General features: G+C 41.8%; 1 protein-coding gene across 5 annotated transcripts in view; it reads left to right on the forward strand.

The window, feature by feature from the left end:
• The window catches only part of RHBDD1 (rhomboid domain containing 1), a 123,146-nt gene that overhangs the window by 24,053 nt on the left and 81,786 nt on the right, over window positions 1-17,307 (forward strand). For 4 of the 5 annotated variants that reach the window (XM_046019783.1, XM_046019782.1, XM_046019786.1 and 1 more), the window contains exons 2-3: window positions 2,248-2,755; window positions 3,802-3,934. In XM_046019783.1, the coding sequence (XP_045875739.1) occupies window positions 2,323-2,755; window positions 3,802-3,934 (566 nt within the window). In that variant the 5' untranslated portion in view covers window positions 2,248-2,322. Of the gene's footprint in view, window positions 1-761; window positions 781-2,247; window positions 2,756-3,801; window positions 3,935-17,307 lie in introns of those variants that run through there. The other variant, XM_046019784.1, reaches the window with a different exon arrangement.

The following is a 17,307-nucleotide window of genomic DNA, read 5'->3' on the forward strand; positions in this document are numbered from 1 at the left end:
AAGAAAAGTGAAGTTCAGAGAGTTTAAGTAACTTGCCCTCAGTCTCAGAGCTTCTAAGTAGAATTGTATCCATTTTTGCCCCAAAGCTCACTTACCTTCCAGTGTCCTGTCTGAATGAGAATCTTTGATCAGAGTAAGTCAAGTATTTGGTTGGGAGCCCAGGAAACTCCATAGATAAAAACCACTAGATGAGAACTTTTTCCAGCATCCCAGTCCTAATCTGCCTTTGGGACCTATATCTGCAATTGACTTTTTCTTCTTCCTTCCTATTACAACAGACAAGGTTGTTCTAAGGACTTGATTTTTTCCTGTGTATCTTTTGCATCTTTAGTTTGTCTCTTTCTTTGCTAGCTTCTTCCCATAAGGATAACCAATGCCCTCACCAAAGCACATACCATCTGTATTGGTTAGTGATTGCTGTGTAACATACCACTCTTAACTCTTGACGAAGCTACAGTCCGATTTATTTAGCTCACTGTTCTGTGGCTCAGCAAATTAGGCTGGGCTCTGCTGGACTCACTTCTGTGACTGTGATCAGCTGCTGGTCAACTACTCAGCTTTGCTTCAGGGGCACGAGCTGGCTAGTGGCCAGGGCCGTCAGGGTGACTAAAGTTTGTGTCTTTCCTCATCCAGCATGCTAGCCCAAACATGTCCACTTGGTTGCTTGAGAGCATTTCCAGAAAGAGCAGAATCCTGTCGGTCATCTCAAGGCCCACATTGAGAACTAGTGTCCTTCTGTCTGCATATTGTCAGCTGGAGCAAGTCATAAGGACAGCCCAGGTTTGGGGCGGGTGGGGGGGGGGGCGAGGGGGCGCAGGGTGGAGAAATTCTGCTGAACTTGGCACTCTTTCTTGTTGCTAACTCCATTTTATTCTCTAAGACCACAGTACAGACTAGGACACCTCAGGCTGACCCATGTACCTCAGATGCAGTCTTCTGCTGTCCCTGGGCAATGGTTAGCTTACTTCTTAGCCGGAAACGAGTTCCTTAAACATGGTGACTGTGTTTCAATCTAGGATTTGGCACATAGCAAGTGACTTTTAAAAGCAGAAATTTGGGGCGCCTGGGTGGCTCAGTCAGTTGAGCATCTGCCTTTGGCCCAGGTCATGATCACAGAGTTGTGGAATCGAGCCCTGCATTCTGTTTTTGGCTCGGTGGAGAGCCTGCTTCTCCCTCTCCCTCTGCCTCTGTCTGCTGCTTCTCCTGCTTTGCTCTCTCTCTGTCAAATAAATACATCTTGAATGAATGAATGAATAAATAAATGAATGCAGAAATTTTTGTGAAGATAAAACAGCCTCGCAGATGGTAACTGGCATTATGGAGTAGAAGATAGTAAATGCTTGCATTTTAAAACCTGCCTATGGAAGTTTAAAAGCTTTGGGGCGAGGTGCCTGGGTGGCTCAGTAGGTTAAGCCTCTGCCTTCGGCTCAGGTCATGATCCCAGAGTCCTGAGATCGAGCCCCGCATCGCGCTCTCTGCTCAGCAGGGAGCCTGCTTCCCCCTCTCTCTCTGCCTGCCTCTCTGCCTATTTGTGATCTCTGTCTGTCAAATAAAAGATAAAATCTTTAAAAAAAAAACAAAACTTTGGGGCAGAATGTATCGACTATATCAAAATTAAATATTTCTTTAAAAAAATTAAGGGGGTAAAGAATCCTGTTCAGCATTCTGAGTAGAAATCATTATTAAATATTTACACACTGTCTTTCTAGGTTTTTAAGAGGTTACAAATTTGTTTATAAGAAGACAACTCTTTTTTTTTTTTCATGGCGTATATGTCAGAGAAAGCATATGTATCCATTAACTGGTCCATTGGGATTTGGGAGAAAATTTCTATTTTAGAATGTAAAATGAGGAAGGGCAGCATCCTAATGTTACTCTGGAAGACACTGAAAAAAAAATGTTTCTCTCAGATGGATGTGGGATATATACAATGTAAGCTCATCTTTAAGTGAACATGCCTTATTGGTGTATTAAGTCTTTTTTTTTTTTTTTTTTCGTTTTTTTTTTTTTTTTAAAGATCTTTTATTTATTTGACAGAGAGAGATCACAAGTAGGCAGAGAGGCAGGCAGAGAGAGTGAGAGGGAAGCAGGCTCCCTGCCGAGCAGAGAGCCCGATGTGGGACTCGATCCCAGGACCCTGAGATCATGACCTGAGCCGAAGGCAGCGGCTTAAACCACTGAGCCACCCAGGCGCCCCGGTGTATTAAGTCTTAATTGACCGATTTTCATGTGCATTTTATGTTTTAGGTTCGGCTGCCTATATATCTTTCCCAATTCCTAAAACCTTGCCGCGTTTTCGCAGCACTGGTTTGATATCCAACTATGCAGCGGAGATCAAGAGGAATTAACGCTGGACTTATTCTGCTCCTCTCTCAAATCTTCCATGTTGGGATCAGCAATATTCCGCCTGTCACCCTCGCAACTTTGGTTCTCAACATCTGGTTGTTCTTGAATCCTCTGAAACCGCTGTTCGAGTCCTGCCTTAGCGTGGAGAAGTGTTACCAGCAAAAAGACTGGCAGCGCTTACTGCTTTCTCCTCTTCACCACGCAGATGACTGGCATTTGTATTTCAACATGGCATCCATGCTCTGGAAAGGAATACATCTGGAAAGAAGACTAGGCAGTCGATGGTTTGCCTATGTCATCATCACCTTCTCCTTGCTCACTGGAGTGCTGTACCTGTTCTTGGAATTTGCTCTTGCAGAATTTTTGGATGAACCTGGCTTCAGAAGGAACTGTGCCGTAGGTTTCTCAGGTAAGGCAGACAAATTGCTAAGGGAGCCTGCATGAAGATAGTAAGGGAGGTGTCGCTGTTGTCATTTTATAAAGCGAGCGTCCTTATTTGGTGAGGGAATTGAATTCTGAGTGGCTAAGGATTGCTGGAGCTCGCGTTTTGGAGAGAAGGATGATTGGAGCAGGGGAGAGAAGATCATGCTATTCTGTTTTAACGCTACATCATTCTCTCTTGGACAGTTTGCATCAGGGTCTGCTCCAAGGTAGTTTGTAGGAGATGTAGTTCTAGAAATACACACTGGCTCCTTCATGGTGGAAAGACCCAGTGGTGAATCTGTGATAAGGAATTCTCTAAAACCATAAGTATGCCTCTCAATAACCTCATAAATCCATGTACCACACCTTACGATGGCACACTCACTGTGTTTCACTGTGACCTGTGTTACAGGTCACTCTCCCTGTATCTCAGAGTGCGGAAATGGCCATCTGGGCCAAAATGAGGTGTTCTAAGAATTAGAATGTGATAAAGAAGGGGGGAAATAGTGCTGTAACAGAAGGAAATCCAACTTTTCCCTCTACTTTCACTGCCATCTGGCCCCCTTCCCTTTAAGATACATCCTCATACAGCCAGTTGTGGGGGAAGAAAGGAAACATGCCCTATCCTCAACATGTCTTTCCAAAGAGGTTTGAAAAAAATACACATTACTGCTATTTTTTTTTTATGGAGTTAAAAAATCACATAGCATAAAATTAACAACTTGACATGAACAGTTCAGCGGCATTTAGTATCATTTTCGGTATTTTATTCCCATTTTACGTGTTGTCTATTTTCCAGCATACCGAAAGTCAGCATGAACTTCTGCGTTAAAAAACCATCAAAAGGACGATTACCTTGAACATTGTCTTTCTACCAAAAGCTGGGTTGACTTGTAAAGAAAAGGGTGTTTCAAAACAAGAAATGAGATATAGTCAAATAATCATTTTCATTTTCAGTTAGTTTTCTTTGTAAACGTGGATTAGTGCCACGTTTGGATTGTTGATATTTGTGTGCTCTTTACTCTCTTCTAGGAGTTTTGTTTGCTTTGAAAGTTCTTAACAACCATTATTGCCCTGGAGGCTTTGCCAACGTTTTGGGCTTTCCTGTACCCAACAGATTGGCTTGTTGGGCAGAACTTCTGGCTATTCATTTCATCTCGCCAGGGTAAGTGTTTACTCTCAGAGAAGACAAATGAAGAACCTGATGTTCCAGGGAGAAAAAATTGTCATAATAATGAGGTAACCGGTTTTTGTTTTGTTTTGTTTTGTTACAGCAAAGTTTATTCTTTAAGGACGGCACTGAGCTTACTGGTTTTAATCTCAGACGTTTCTGAGTTTGAATCCTGTCAACTGCCGAACCCTGTGATTTGGGTCCCTTTGCCTTGTCTGAGCTTCAGAGCCCTCACCCTTTAAATAGGAACAAGAGAACCTGATACACAGACTGGAGGATCCATATCCATGAGACTGTCTATTCCTGAATTCTAATAATAGTAATGCAGAGAGGCATGTAGAAACCACATAATCATAGAGAGAAAAAATTACAAGACATGTTGGCCTGGTACTTTTAAGCCATCTCAGTTGTGAGGTGTCTTGGTGATAGAACTCTTTAAACAGAAGACTTGACTCACAATCTCAATATGTAAAATGGATCAATGATGAACTATTTAGGGTTGAGAGCAAGCTTGAGCCCCATTCCCTTTGCCTTACCCCGTCTTGCTGTGGTTTTCTTAGAGGCAACCCCAGGGCTCCAAGGAATACAGCGGGGGAGCCACTGATCTAGATGAATCCTTTCCTTTTCAGATGAGGACAAGAAGAGTCGGAGGTCAAGGTACTTTTCAAAACACTTCTTGGTAGGTGCTAGCATAGTAAGGGTGCGGACCTCCTGACTCCTGGTCTGGTGCTCCTGGCTGGGGTGCTTTCCCACTTTGGTTCCTTTCTCTGCTTTTGATTAGAAAGAGGAGGGTGAATTGTGCTGTTCTCCCACCTCCCACCAGTTCCGCTTCCCTTAGTCTGTACAGGCTGCTGGAAGCACGTGGTTTTTGTTTATTTTTACTGTAGGGACCTGGATAGATACTCTTTGGAGAAGGAGGAAATTCAGGAAGAAGTTAAGGAGGGTGTTTTGTTTGTTTTTCTTTTACATTTTTTAAAGTTTTGGCCATTTTTCCTCTCAGACGGCGGTTTTATTTTGCTTTTGGTTCCTGTGGCTGTGTTGGGTGTTGTACTTTATTTGAAATTTTTCTCACTGCGCTGTGCCTCAGCCCAGTAACCTCCGGAGAGAGTCCCTTCTCTAATGCTAATTTCCCATCATGGGCAGCCATTGGCAGCTGGTCTGCAAAAGGCAGTGATGTGACCACTGAACACCACTCATTTGCAACTGTATTGTTACCTTGTGACAGTTCCACGAAGAAAGCCTAACAAAATCTTCAAAGTTTTCTTTGAAAAAGGGTCCAGTAATGTCTGTCCCTTGTCTGAACAGGCCTCTCTATACCTTGTCACTCACAGTTCCCTGACTTGCTTGATGTGACTTGCTTCTCTGTGTAGAGGAGAGACTCCTGTTTGTGACCGCAACACCCAGCATTCATATTGAAATCACTCCCTCCATACTTGAACTTTTATTCCATGATGAGTCCCTTTGAATAGCCATGCCTTTAATATTCTCACGCAACCTTTTCTGAAGACTCTCACTCATCATGCACTTTATTTATTTATTTTTTTTTAGGGTCCCCCCTTCCATGGAAAAGGCATGGTTGCATTTTTATGTAATATGCTTATTCTGCATGGAGGGACCCGATATGCTGAGCCTGGGAATTACATGAAATTTCCTATCTTTGAAGTTTGAGAGAATGAATCTTTTCGTGTTTTAAGATTTGACTACTTTGAATGATAAACTTCTGATACCCAAGCATCTGCTTCTGCCTGTGTCTAAATAAAGACCAAGCTAAACCCTGGTCTAGGAAACTAAGAAGCGAGGAGTACTTCTTTGAGATGGATCTTGGAAGAATGGAAGAAACCAGAGCTCTCTTTGCTCTTCATTGTTATTCTCCTGGTGGTTGTCAATTAGAATTTGCACTGGGAAAACACTGTAAATCTTTAGAACAAAGCCTGCTTTATTGTCAGACTTAATGAGCTGCCCTCTGGGGAGAAAAAAAACCTGCCAAGCAAACATTTGGTGGACCTCTGTGTTTTAGGAAAGCCACGGAATTAGTAATTTCCCCCAGTTACAGCGTCTTATGGAGAGAAGCCACTCTAAACAGCCAGCCATTAGGCACCATGAGGGGTTGGACTTGACCGGGGGAGTGAAGTAATCACACTCATCTGCTGGTGCTTTTGCTTTTCACAGTACTTGTTTGTACCTTGTTTTCAGTGATTGCTGTGCCTTACATGGTCCTTCCATTCCCTGGCTTGTCCTGGGACTCTGCTCAGGGACTATGTTTGAAGACCTGTCCCTGCCCCAGAGGCAGCCCAGCAGGGAAGTGTGCAGGGCCGATCAGGAGGCTGCCTCCTTGTAGACTGGGTTCTTGATCCTTCCTACCCCCGCCCCCTCCTGTAGATGGAAGAAAGGGGGTCTGATGCCAAGTGTTACTTCCAACCTCTGCAGTTTCTCAGATGAGCCCAAGGCTCTTTAGTCCCAAACTGAAGCTCAGGGGAATGAGCATTACACACTCTGAGACTGCCCCTCAGTGACTGCACTCGAGGACAGTGGTCATGTGTGAAAGATCTGGACTGACATGCTAGCCGTGGGACCTCCAGGGACTCCTGCAGCCTAGCCTCTCTGAGCCTCAGTTTCCTCCTCTGTCCATTGGGAATGTTACTTGCTTTCTCTGCTTCCTAAGTTTTGAGGAGTCCAAGAGGTAATCTATATGAGGGTGTTCATAAATTATAAAGTACTTCTCTCATCATTTTTATTATGAGATGAATCCCTGGAAGTGTGTAGTGCCCCTGAAATGAATCTTATTTCTTTTTCTTCCTAAAATCAATAAAATAAGTCAAACTGTTTGCTTCAGTTCTGTCTCTCCTCTGCCCCTTGATCCTGCTTGACTTTTCCACCCAGAATGGCAGTTAGCAATCTAAAAATTCCCTTGGGCTACTCATAAACACAAATTAAGCGGGCCATGACTGCATTTGGACCCTAAGAGATTTTTTTGTATAATACAACAGTTCTGAAAACATTAGCCCCTAGGCTTTGGTACTGCTTCACTGCTAATGTTGGATGAGAGGAATTACTCTGACTCTACGAAAAACTTCTTGGTTAGATTGACCAAATGAGAGAAAAATAGATTTAATACCTTTTTTTTTTTTTTTTACTTATTCCAGTCTTTTTAATTGTAAAAATTTTCAAAGTAAAGAGAAGCTGCTGGACCATTTGAAAGTAAGTTGCACACATCAGAATAACTTCACCCCTAAAAACTTCAGCGTGTATCTCCTAAAAATTTATTGCTTTATATAGACACATTACTGTTGTCGTATTGAAGAAAATAAACAGGAATTCCCCAGTGTTGTTTAGTAATTAGTTTAGATTTAAAATTCCCCATTTTCCAAATGTCTTTTGTAACTGTTGTGCTTTTTTGGGGAAGGGGGGGTAGAGACATAAGAGGACTAGGATATGGTTAAAGTTCATGCATTTGATTGTATTTTTTTGTTCCCTTTTAAAGGCAGTCCCTCTACCTTTTTATTTTCCTATGACATTGAGAAATAACTCATGGAAAAGTTGTGAAGAGACCAGGTTTTGTAGAATGTTCCAACTTCTGGATTTCTTGTTTACTTGTAGGGTTACTTAGCTCCTTCCTTTAGCCCCCACATTTCTGTAAACTGGAAGTTAGGTACAAAGGTTTACTAACATCCAGATTAAACTGGGTTGTTGGCAAGAATACTTCATGGGGTGATGCCATGAGGGTACACAATAACCATATTACATCATGGCAGGAAGGACATAATGCCAGATTGTCCCTCTGTGAGGAATTCTAAGTTTAATCCATTAGGATAGTGTCCATTGTAAGGATACATCTATCCCTTTGCACTTGTAAAACAATCTGGGAGTGGTAATTGGACATCATGCAGATAGCTTGTTAATAACCTTCTACCTTTTGGTTCAGTATTTTCCAGTGATGGCCCTTTTCTGAACTGGTTGTTTCACAGAGAGCCATGAAGAATGATTTTCTGATTCTATCATTCCTTACACTTACTAGTACACTTATTAGTACACTTATAAGTCCATACACTTATTAGGTGGGGTCAATCCAGGGTTAGAGGTTAAAACGCAAAGGCAAGGTACTGAGGAAGAGCAGTGTTCTGTCAAGGGGAGATCTGCGTTTGGTAGGCTTGAAGCTATTCAGTTTTGTGGGTTCTTTTTAAGGAAAAAAAAATACAAAATTGAAAATGAAAGTAACACTTTTAAATGACAATACAAAGCACAACAATTTACAATTTTAAAGAGCTAACAAATACTATAAACATTAAAAAAATCCTTTTAAGTAATGTAATATTCTGTTAACTCCCTGGCATGCCTTTATCATATCCCATGCCCTCCCCGCCCCAGATTTGGCTGAGTGCTTTTGATCTCTTCTTCATCTGACAGTAACTTGGCAGTAGCATTTCTGTAGAGAGAATAACATGGTGTATCAAAATTAATTTTCTATCAGAAGTTTAGGAGAACTTCTTTTATAGCTTATGTAAATTTTTAGCTTCTGATTTGGAGAACATCTCCATCAAAGTGTTTTTACATACACGCTGTAAACTTTCAGGGCTTTTCAAGATTACTTGTGCAGTGACCAATATCTAGTGTACTTTGAACGATTTGGGTGTTGTCACTGATCTTTAGTGGCATGGTAGGAAATTCACATTTTCCTCATTGATACTACTACTTTGTGCCAGATCAACAAGAAACGTAAATATTAGTGCTTTTCTTTAATTGGATTATCAGAACTCTAAAAGCCTATTTATCCCTTCTGTTTACAGCTTTTGATATGATTTGAAAATATTTTTGAGAGCTACAAACATAGGAATTCTGATAAAGTTGATTTTGCATGTTTCTCAAAAGAGAAACAGAAAATAGGTGGCGCATTGGTGATACACCGTGTTACAGAGTAGATTCCGGGCAGAAGAGAGCTTCTGTTTCATGGCTGTTTTCACTGTGTGTTAGTGGGAACTGAATTCCCCCATTCATAGTTTCCCATGTTTGGCTATCGGGAGAACTTTCTAGACGCTGGGCTCTGACACTGACATGATGACTATATTGCCAGTGCTCTCTGCCCCAGGACAGTTGAGAGTTATGTGAAACTTCTGCCCCTCTGCCTTCTGTTACAATTCAGATTAAAGATGCAGAGTGGGCATTAAGAGGATTTCCTGAAACCATTCCTCTGCACCGAAACAGACCATGAACCATGTAAATAAATCCCACTGAATCCAAACTAAATGTAGGTTCAACTCAGCTTCCCTTTTGCCAGATCCCTGGCAAGTGAGAGGCCTGCTGGTCTAGGAGCTTCTTGGCAAATTCACCTGTGGGTTCTGTTGAAAAGGTTGTCCCAGTGATGTCTATGGGGAAGGGAAAGAAACTGGAGAGGCCTATACATGGTGGGGAAATGGAGGGGTTAGGGCATAGGAGTTTTTGTCAAGTTTGGAAGTGGAGAGAGCTTTGAGAATAGGAATTGGTAGTCAGAAGACAGGTTGTTGGAGTTTTTACTGATGAGCATGTCTGTGTAGGTATGAAACTGGAGGAATGGTGGCTCATTGGAGTCAAAGAGCTTAACAGGTGAGGTGGTACAGTTGAGGTGTTGGGTGGATTATCTACCTAGGGAGTGATACCACCCAGGGTAATTACAGGAGATAGGGTAGAGATGAAAATAGTGAGATTATTCCAGAGTCCTCCCTGGATGTCAGGAAGTGATACTCAAGCCAGATAGCAGACAACATCTGAATTAGTCTCTTATTGCTGCTGTAACAAATTTCCACAAATGTGGTGACTTATAATAACAGAAATTTATGCTTTCATGATTTCTGAAGTTAAGTGTCCAAAATCAATAACACTGGGCTGAAGTCAAGGTGTTAGCAGGGCTATACTTTCTTTGGAGCTCTGGAGGAAATCCATTCCTTGCCTCTTTCAGCTTCTGGTAGCTTCTGACATTCCTTGGCTTGTGGGCACATCACCCAAAAGCTGCCAGAATCACAGTGCCTTCTCCTCTTCTACCTGTGTCAAATTTCCCTCTGCTTCCCTCTTAGAAAGATACTTGGGATTGCATTTAGGACTGACCCTGATAATGCAGCATAATCACCCCATCTCAGAGTCTTTAACTTCGATTCGGACATGGATCTATTTCAAGGGGTCATTATTTGTCATTATCAAAGTCATTATCAAAGATGGGTAGAGAAGGTGATGAAGATTCAAACTCAAAATATCCACCGCGTGTGTCTGAGCCTCTGGGAGTAAATCTCCTTTCCCTTTCTTTGCTAAAGAATTTAGCAAATTCTTTTCTAAAGAATTTAGAAAATTCTCCTTGTGAATTCCTGGTTACCCTTCAAAACCTAAATCAGATAATGACCTGTTCTGTGCTGCTTTCCTGGATTCCTCCAGGCAGGTTAATTCTTTATTTTTGTTCCAATAGTGTTTGTAGATTTCTCTACCATAAGCACTTTCTTCATTATAATTTGTTCTTTTCTTTTCCTTCTTCTCTAGGCTAGGAGCTTCTTGAGACTAAGCACTTTTTCTTACTCATCTGTGTATCTTCCTCATCTCCTTGATGCGTAGTCGAATTAAGTAAATATTTATGGTTGAATGAACTTAAGTTCATTGTGGGTGGGCATCATCCAGTCCATGGAGGATTGCGGGTGGAGGGAGGTTGAACTCTTTTCTTTCTGTCTGCCTATCTATGCTGAGACATCTGCCTTCTCTTGTCCTTGGGCTGGGACTTACACCATCGGTCCCTGGTTCTCAGGCCTTCAGACACAGATTGGAATTTACACCACTGGCTTTCTTGCATCTCCAACTTGCAAATGGCAGATCACAGGATTTCTAAGCTTCCATAATCATGTGAGCCAACTCCTTATAATAAATTTATATATAAATTACATGTAAATATAAATCCATAAATTACATATAAAATGGCTGAATATATTATATATCCATCCATCCTATTGGGATGTTTCTCTGGAGAACCCTAATACAATCATTGAAGGGACATGTAGTTTCTATGTTTGCTTTTGGTCTAAAATGTTCTGATGGAGTTCTTTATGACACCTGTCAAATGTTTTAATTTTACTACTTTTTTCAGTTGATAGGGTGGACCAATAGCTCTTTGTTTTGGAACTTGATATCTCATTCAGTTGTAAGGAGGGAGTAATCTTGAGCAACTTTGAATTAAATCTTGAGTAAAAACAGAATGTTAGTTTCTCTTGTGCCTTTGCTGTTGGGGTTCTTGTTATTCTTTAAATTCTTAAATTTTTTATTTTATTTTTAAATTTTATTTATTTGACAGAAAGAGAGAGATCACAAGTAGGCAGAGAGGCAGGCGGAGGGAGAGAGGTGGAAGCAGGCTTCCCGCTGAGCAGAGAGCCCGATGCGGGGCTCGATACCAGGACCCTGAGATTATGACCTGAGCTGAAGGCAGAGGCGTAACCCACTGAGACACCCAGATGCCCCAAATTTTTAATTTTTTAAAAATGATTTTATTTACCTATTTGGCAGAGAGAGAGAGAGAGATCACAAGTAGGCAGAGAGGTGGGCAGAGAGATAGGGGGAAGCAGGCTCCCCACTGAGCAGAGAGCCCGATGTGGGGCTTGATCCCAGGATCCTGAGATCATGACCTGAGCCAAAGGCAAAGGCTTAACCCACTAAGCCACCCAGGCACCCCTGGGGTTCTTGTTAAATAGTGACCTGAATCCATGTTCTATCCCTTGCTGCCCTCTCCCCCAACAATGTCACAATTTAATGAAAAAAAAAAAAACAAAAAAACCACATACCAACAACTAACTGAAACAAAGCAGGAGGCAGAAATTTTAGTTCGATAAAAGCAGAGGAACAAAAAAGGGATAATTAACTCTGATTTGAGAAATCAGGAGGCTTTGCAGAGGGGAGGGTATGTGTTGGGAGATAATATGTAGACTACCCTTTGCCATGGAAATAGAAAGAAGAAAAACCAGGAAGCATGGTAAGTTTAGGAAACAGCAAAGAATCTGCCCCCAAACACTGAGAGATAAGGCTAGCAGTGTTCCCCACATGTGTCCTTTCATACACTAGTTCCTGAGACATCCTGCAACAAGATTCCCCAGTCAGCAAACAAAGCACCTGTGTAGTTTCTGGGTTCCAGTCCGTTGGCGACACGGCACATGAACACCTTTTGAAAAGTTTGGGAAATTACTTCAGAAAGGAAGAAATCAGGGTAACCAGTTAGTTTTCCCAGCTTATTCGATGACGGCATCCTTTTGTTTAGCACTCGCATGAAACAGTTTCTACAGAACAAGTGTTCTTCAAGGTACATTCTATGAACACCCGGCTCCAGAGTTAGGATGGCACTCTGTAGAGGGCCTTGCTTACCAAACTGGGTGACAGGTTCATGGATTCCGACCTTGCTTGCTGGGAGATGGCTTTAGTTTCTGAGGAGGCACAGCCATGAACTGACCTGTGGCTTAGGAAAGAAGAACAGGAGTTGTCTTTAGATTTGGTGGTTGGAGTCTATGTGAATGTTGACCTAAACTAGAGAAGAAACCAGAGACCGGAACTAGTGCAGGCTCTGAGAGGGAACACATGGGGGAGAGGTTGCCAAGGCCAATTTGATGGCCTTTGGGGGCTAATAATAATGACTTTCCTGTATGGGGGACTTCCTGTCTGCCAAGTGCCATTGTAAGCTCTGTGTCTTCATTACACCTACTTTGTGAGGGAGGAGTAATTACTTCTCTCAGGAGATGAGGAAACTGAGGCATAAACATTTTTTAAGATACCTCACTGAAGTTAGTCAGATACCAGCTACTAAACTAAGCTTCAGCAATCAGGTCTATGAATTCAACCTCTAAACCAGTGGTTCTTAAACTTTTAGTTATTAGACCAACTTAGGGTCTTAAAAATTATTGATGACCCCAAAGGGCTTTGGTTTATGTGGATTATATCTATCAATTTTGATCATACTGGGAATTAAAACTGATTGGGGTGCCTGGGTGGCTCAGTGGGTTAAAGCCTCTGCCTTCGGCTCAGGTCATGATCCCAGGGACCTGGGATCGAGCCTGGCATCGGGCTGTCTGCTCAGCAGGGAGCCTCCTTCCCTTCCTTTCTCTCTGCCTGTCTCTCTGCCTACTTGTGATCTCTGTCAAATAAATAAATAAAATCTTTAAAAAAAATAAAACTGACAATCTTTTTAAAAATCAATATTCATAATACACTTAAAATAATAACCTCATTTACTAACGGTAATTCATTTAAAATAATAATAGTAAGCTTAACCCAATAGGTGTTCACATAAATAACATTTTTTATGAAAAGTAAGTATATTTTCTACACCACAAAAAGGGAGATGAATGGCAATAGAAGTTTTTGCAAAACTCACTGATGGTTAGCTTAATAGAAAAAAAAAGTCCGACTCCTATATTTGCTTCCCCAGTTAATCTGCTGAGCTATATCATTTTGCTTAAAGATAATTTGGCCTCACACAGTCACATGCTTGGAAAGATTAGGAGGGAGCATTTGAATAGCCTTTTCAGATAACTGGATATTCTTCTTTGTACCATATCAGTACTTGGCAAGTGGTACTTTCTTAAAGGCTAAGGGTCTATGGAACACACTTTGAGAACTGTTGCTCTAAGCTCTCATGCTGCCTCTCTAGTCACATGAAGGTTTTGTAGCTTGTATGAAAGGAAAGATGGTGATGTAGAACCTGGACAAGGAGAATCCTTTCCAGGGGTGCTCCATACCGTCAGGGATGGGAGAGGGAGGGACACCGTGGGGTGTGTGAAAATATACCTAACCACTGAAACTGCTCAGTAACAACTGTCAGCATGAGCCATTAACTCTTTGTTCCAAGGACAATGGCTCCTTGTCCCTCTTATCCCAGAGACTGACTATAAAATCTGCCTGTGTTCCCTGTGGGACAGAATTCCTTAGACTACATGGAACGTCCTTGCTGCATTGAGTTCTCTTCTTCCATCTGCTTACATTTTGTGGGAAGTCGCCTCTAGCATGTTTGTCTAAAACACAACACATGGTTTTTTGTTTTGTTTTGTTTTGTTTTGTTTTTCCTGCAGTAGTACTGAGATAGGGAACACAAAGGAAGAGGACAGTGGTCAGCTAGGCTGGATTACATTTGAATTTGAAGTGCCAGTTGACGCCCATGGGGGTCTACCTCCATGGTAGACTGTTGGTTCACTGTGTGGGAATGAGGAGTGAGGTTGGGAAGAACTGTTTGGAACATGACTGTGACACCACCTCCTGTCCCATGTTCTTCTAGAATTTGCTGCTCTACCATCATGAGGTGGGGTCCAATTTACCTCCCCCAGAATTGGATGGATTTGTGACCCAACGTAATCAGTAGATGGCTGCAAAAAAGGCCTCCCTACTTCTGAGGCAACACATTTCTTGCCTGGTGAGCTGAATCTTTGGTCTTGGGGTCCATGTAGGAGTCCAACTCCCCTGATACCATCACGAGGAAATGGCATGTGCCATGGGAGTGGATGGCCTTTAGAGACAGCCATGAATCCACCTGACCTTGATGTTATGGAACAGAAACTGTCCACCCTTCTGTGCTCTTTCTAAAGGAAATGCTTGTGTTATGCCACTGCATTTGGGTAGATGTGCTCTGTGGAAGTCGTCATGGCAATGATGAGTTGGATGAAAAGGGGAAAAGTAGAATGAAGAGCAGTGAGTACAGAAGGTGGTATTTGGGGAGTGGCAGAGGTTAGAGGGGAAGCAAAGGGCAGAGGTGTGGGGCAAATCCACACCCAGATGCCGTGCTGCCCTGAGTCAGCAGCCTTGGCCAGCAGTAACCGGGCTTTAAAGCTGTGGTTGTCTACTGTGCGTTCTCACCCTTTAAGAGATCCTGAAATCAGTGTAGCCGGTCGCAGCTGATATTCAGAAAGAAAAGAAGGAAGTGGGGGTGGGAGGATGACTAGAGATACTAGTGTTGAATACAGTAAAGGTAGGTATATCTCAAGGAACTTTAGCTATATGTGTATGTGAGCCGGGTCAAATCTAAAACGTATTTTTATTGTGGGACCGTATACAAATTTCAAGAGGTACTGCTTCGAAGCAGCTACTAGTTGCTTAAACCAGAGTGAAATATGTTTGTTCAGGAACAGTGTCATTCATTGTCCTCAGTGGTAATAAACTGCTGGGACGTTGGTGGCAATGAGAAGAACAGACTGTGATCACAGATTTCTATTAATTTATTGTCTTTCATTAGAACAAATACTGTTTGTTCATGAGGCTTGGTAAAGGCTGTGCCAGCTCTCAGGATAGCTCTCTGTATATGGAAATATGGGCTAACAGATGTAGAGTTCACCTAAACCAAACGTGCTAGTCATGTTTGTTCAGTGACAAACAACATTCTTAATAAAATCCTTTGACACTTGAAGAAGGGGTTCTTTAGAGCAAAGCAGAAAACGAGGTAGAAGAGTTAACACTTTTTCCTAAATGAAAGCATAACGTTCCTCTCTAAACTGTTTTAATGTGGAAGTATTTCCAGGAGCTTAGTAGAAAATAAGAGAAAACCCAAATGGCTATAGGGTCAAAATATACATTGGGTGGGTTGTATAATAAACAAGCAAGGGACAAATAAGTAATTCCAGTGATACCCAAATTAATTGTGCTGGGAGAGAAAGCGCCTTCAAAAAATGGCCCGATGGATGAGCCCGAGGAGGAACTGTGGTCCCTTTAGGGTTCAGGCAGTGTTTTGCAGTTCATTGAGAGGAGAGAGGGATTCGTGTTTTTCAAGGGTGGGTTAAGTTGTTTTTCAAGAACTTACGCCAATTTCTTATACCGTTTTTGTCTGCAGTTGACCTGCCTTCAATATCATTATTTAAAACATAAACTTATATAAACTTATAATGTTGCCAGTTTGTTTCATGTGTGTTTGTGTTTATGTGTGTACGTGTACATGTGTGCATGCACAAATCTGTTTATTCATTGTCTGGATGACCATTTTCTGATGGGTTGGTGTTCTGTTGATAATATATACTCACGCCTTTTGCTTGTATCTACCGGGCTGTTGTATTTTTCCAATAAGCTTGGATGACGAATGTTTATAGCATTGGGACTCACCTTCTGTTTTATTTCATGGAAACATGTTTTCACAGACTATTAAGGAGAGCAGTTTGAATCAACATTCCAGGACTGTCCCAAGCAGATTTTCTGAAGTAGGGGAAATTTTTCTTCTGCATTCCTCAGATGTCCATTTATACACTGCTCCTTCCCCTCTTTACAGGCTCCCATAAAGGAAAGTTATGTGAATCATATAAAAGAGTTAGTTAATTTGTCTGTCTCCCAGGAGGGCTTTTATTTGAGTAGAACTCAAGGTGAGCACAATGCTTAAGCAAAGCATCGATTCCCAGGAGTTAGATTTTATGAGAAGAGAATGAGAAATTTTGAGGCAGGGAACTTTCTCTGCCATTAGAATTGGAGTTCTTTGAGGGAAAGGGGGTGTATGAATCATCTGTCCCGCTCTGGAGTCCAAGCCTGTGGACAGCGGGGAGACCCAACCCTGCCCTGCACCAGTTGGACAGAGTGAACTTCGAGCTGCATAGGAGGCCCCGGGGAACGCAGAAAAGACAGTTTCGTCTGACTACTGAGTTTTCTTCAGTTATTCTTTTCTAAGAGATCTATGTAACAATTTCTTTTAAAAATTGGTTAATTGCGTAAATAATTGGACTGAACAAAAAGCAGCAGCTAAATGGAAGTGTAACGTAAATTTCTCAGTTGTTAATCTTCTAATTGTCGGCGTATTCATTGTAGAAAAGTTGAAAATATGTCAACGTTTGCTGAAGAAAACAGATTGCCCACGGTCCCGAACCCTGAGAAAACTACTCTTGGCATCCACTCTATCACACAGCACTGCCCTCATACGCAGTTTTTTCCCTACTTCTTCCTGTAACTTGTAAGCACGGTTTCTTCCAAAGCCTCAGTTTGAATGGCTGTGTCAGGATTCCTGTTGTGGTTCCTTGAGTTTATTTTCTCATTCACTGATTTTACATACTAATTTTACTGCCTAATCGTTCAAATTACAAGTGAGGATGTCTGTCAACGCATCATTTGCAAGTGTTGGCTCCCAGGCCTGAAGACGTCCTCGGAGTCGATTCCCAGAAATAGAATCAGTGAGCTCAGGGTTTGAATTATTTTCATGGCTCTTTGTACATATTGCCAACCTGCTTTCTGTTAAGTTTGTTCTGCTTCATAGTCCGCTGACAGCATACGAAGGGGCCCATTTGCTGACCAGCCTGAATCTTCTCCGTTTTTTTTTTTTTTAATTTGATATATAACAGAAATTATTCCATTGCTGTTATTTACAACCGTTTTTTTTTTTTTTTTTTTTTTTTTTTTAGGGAACTAGGGCAACTTGTCATTTCCTT

The sequence above is a fragment of the Meles meles genome, chromosome 9 (assembly GCF_922984935.1).
Source record: "Meles meles chromosome 9, mMelMel3.1 paternal haplotype, whole genome shotgun sequence".
In the NCBI taxonomy this organism is placed as follows: Eukaryota; Metazoa; Chordata; class Mammalia; order Carnivora; family Mustelidae; genus Meles; species Meles meles.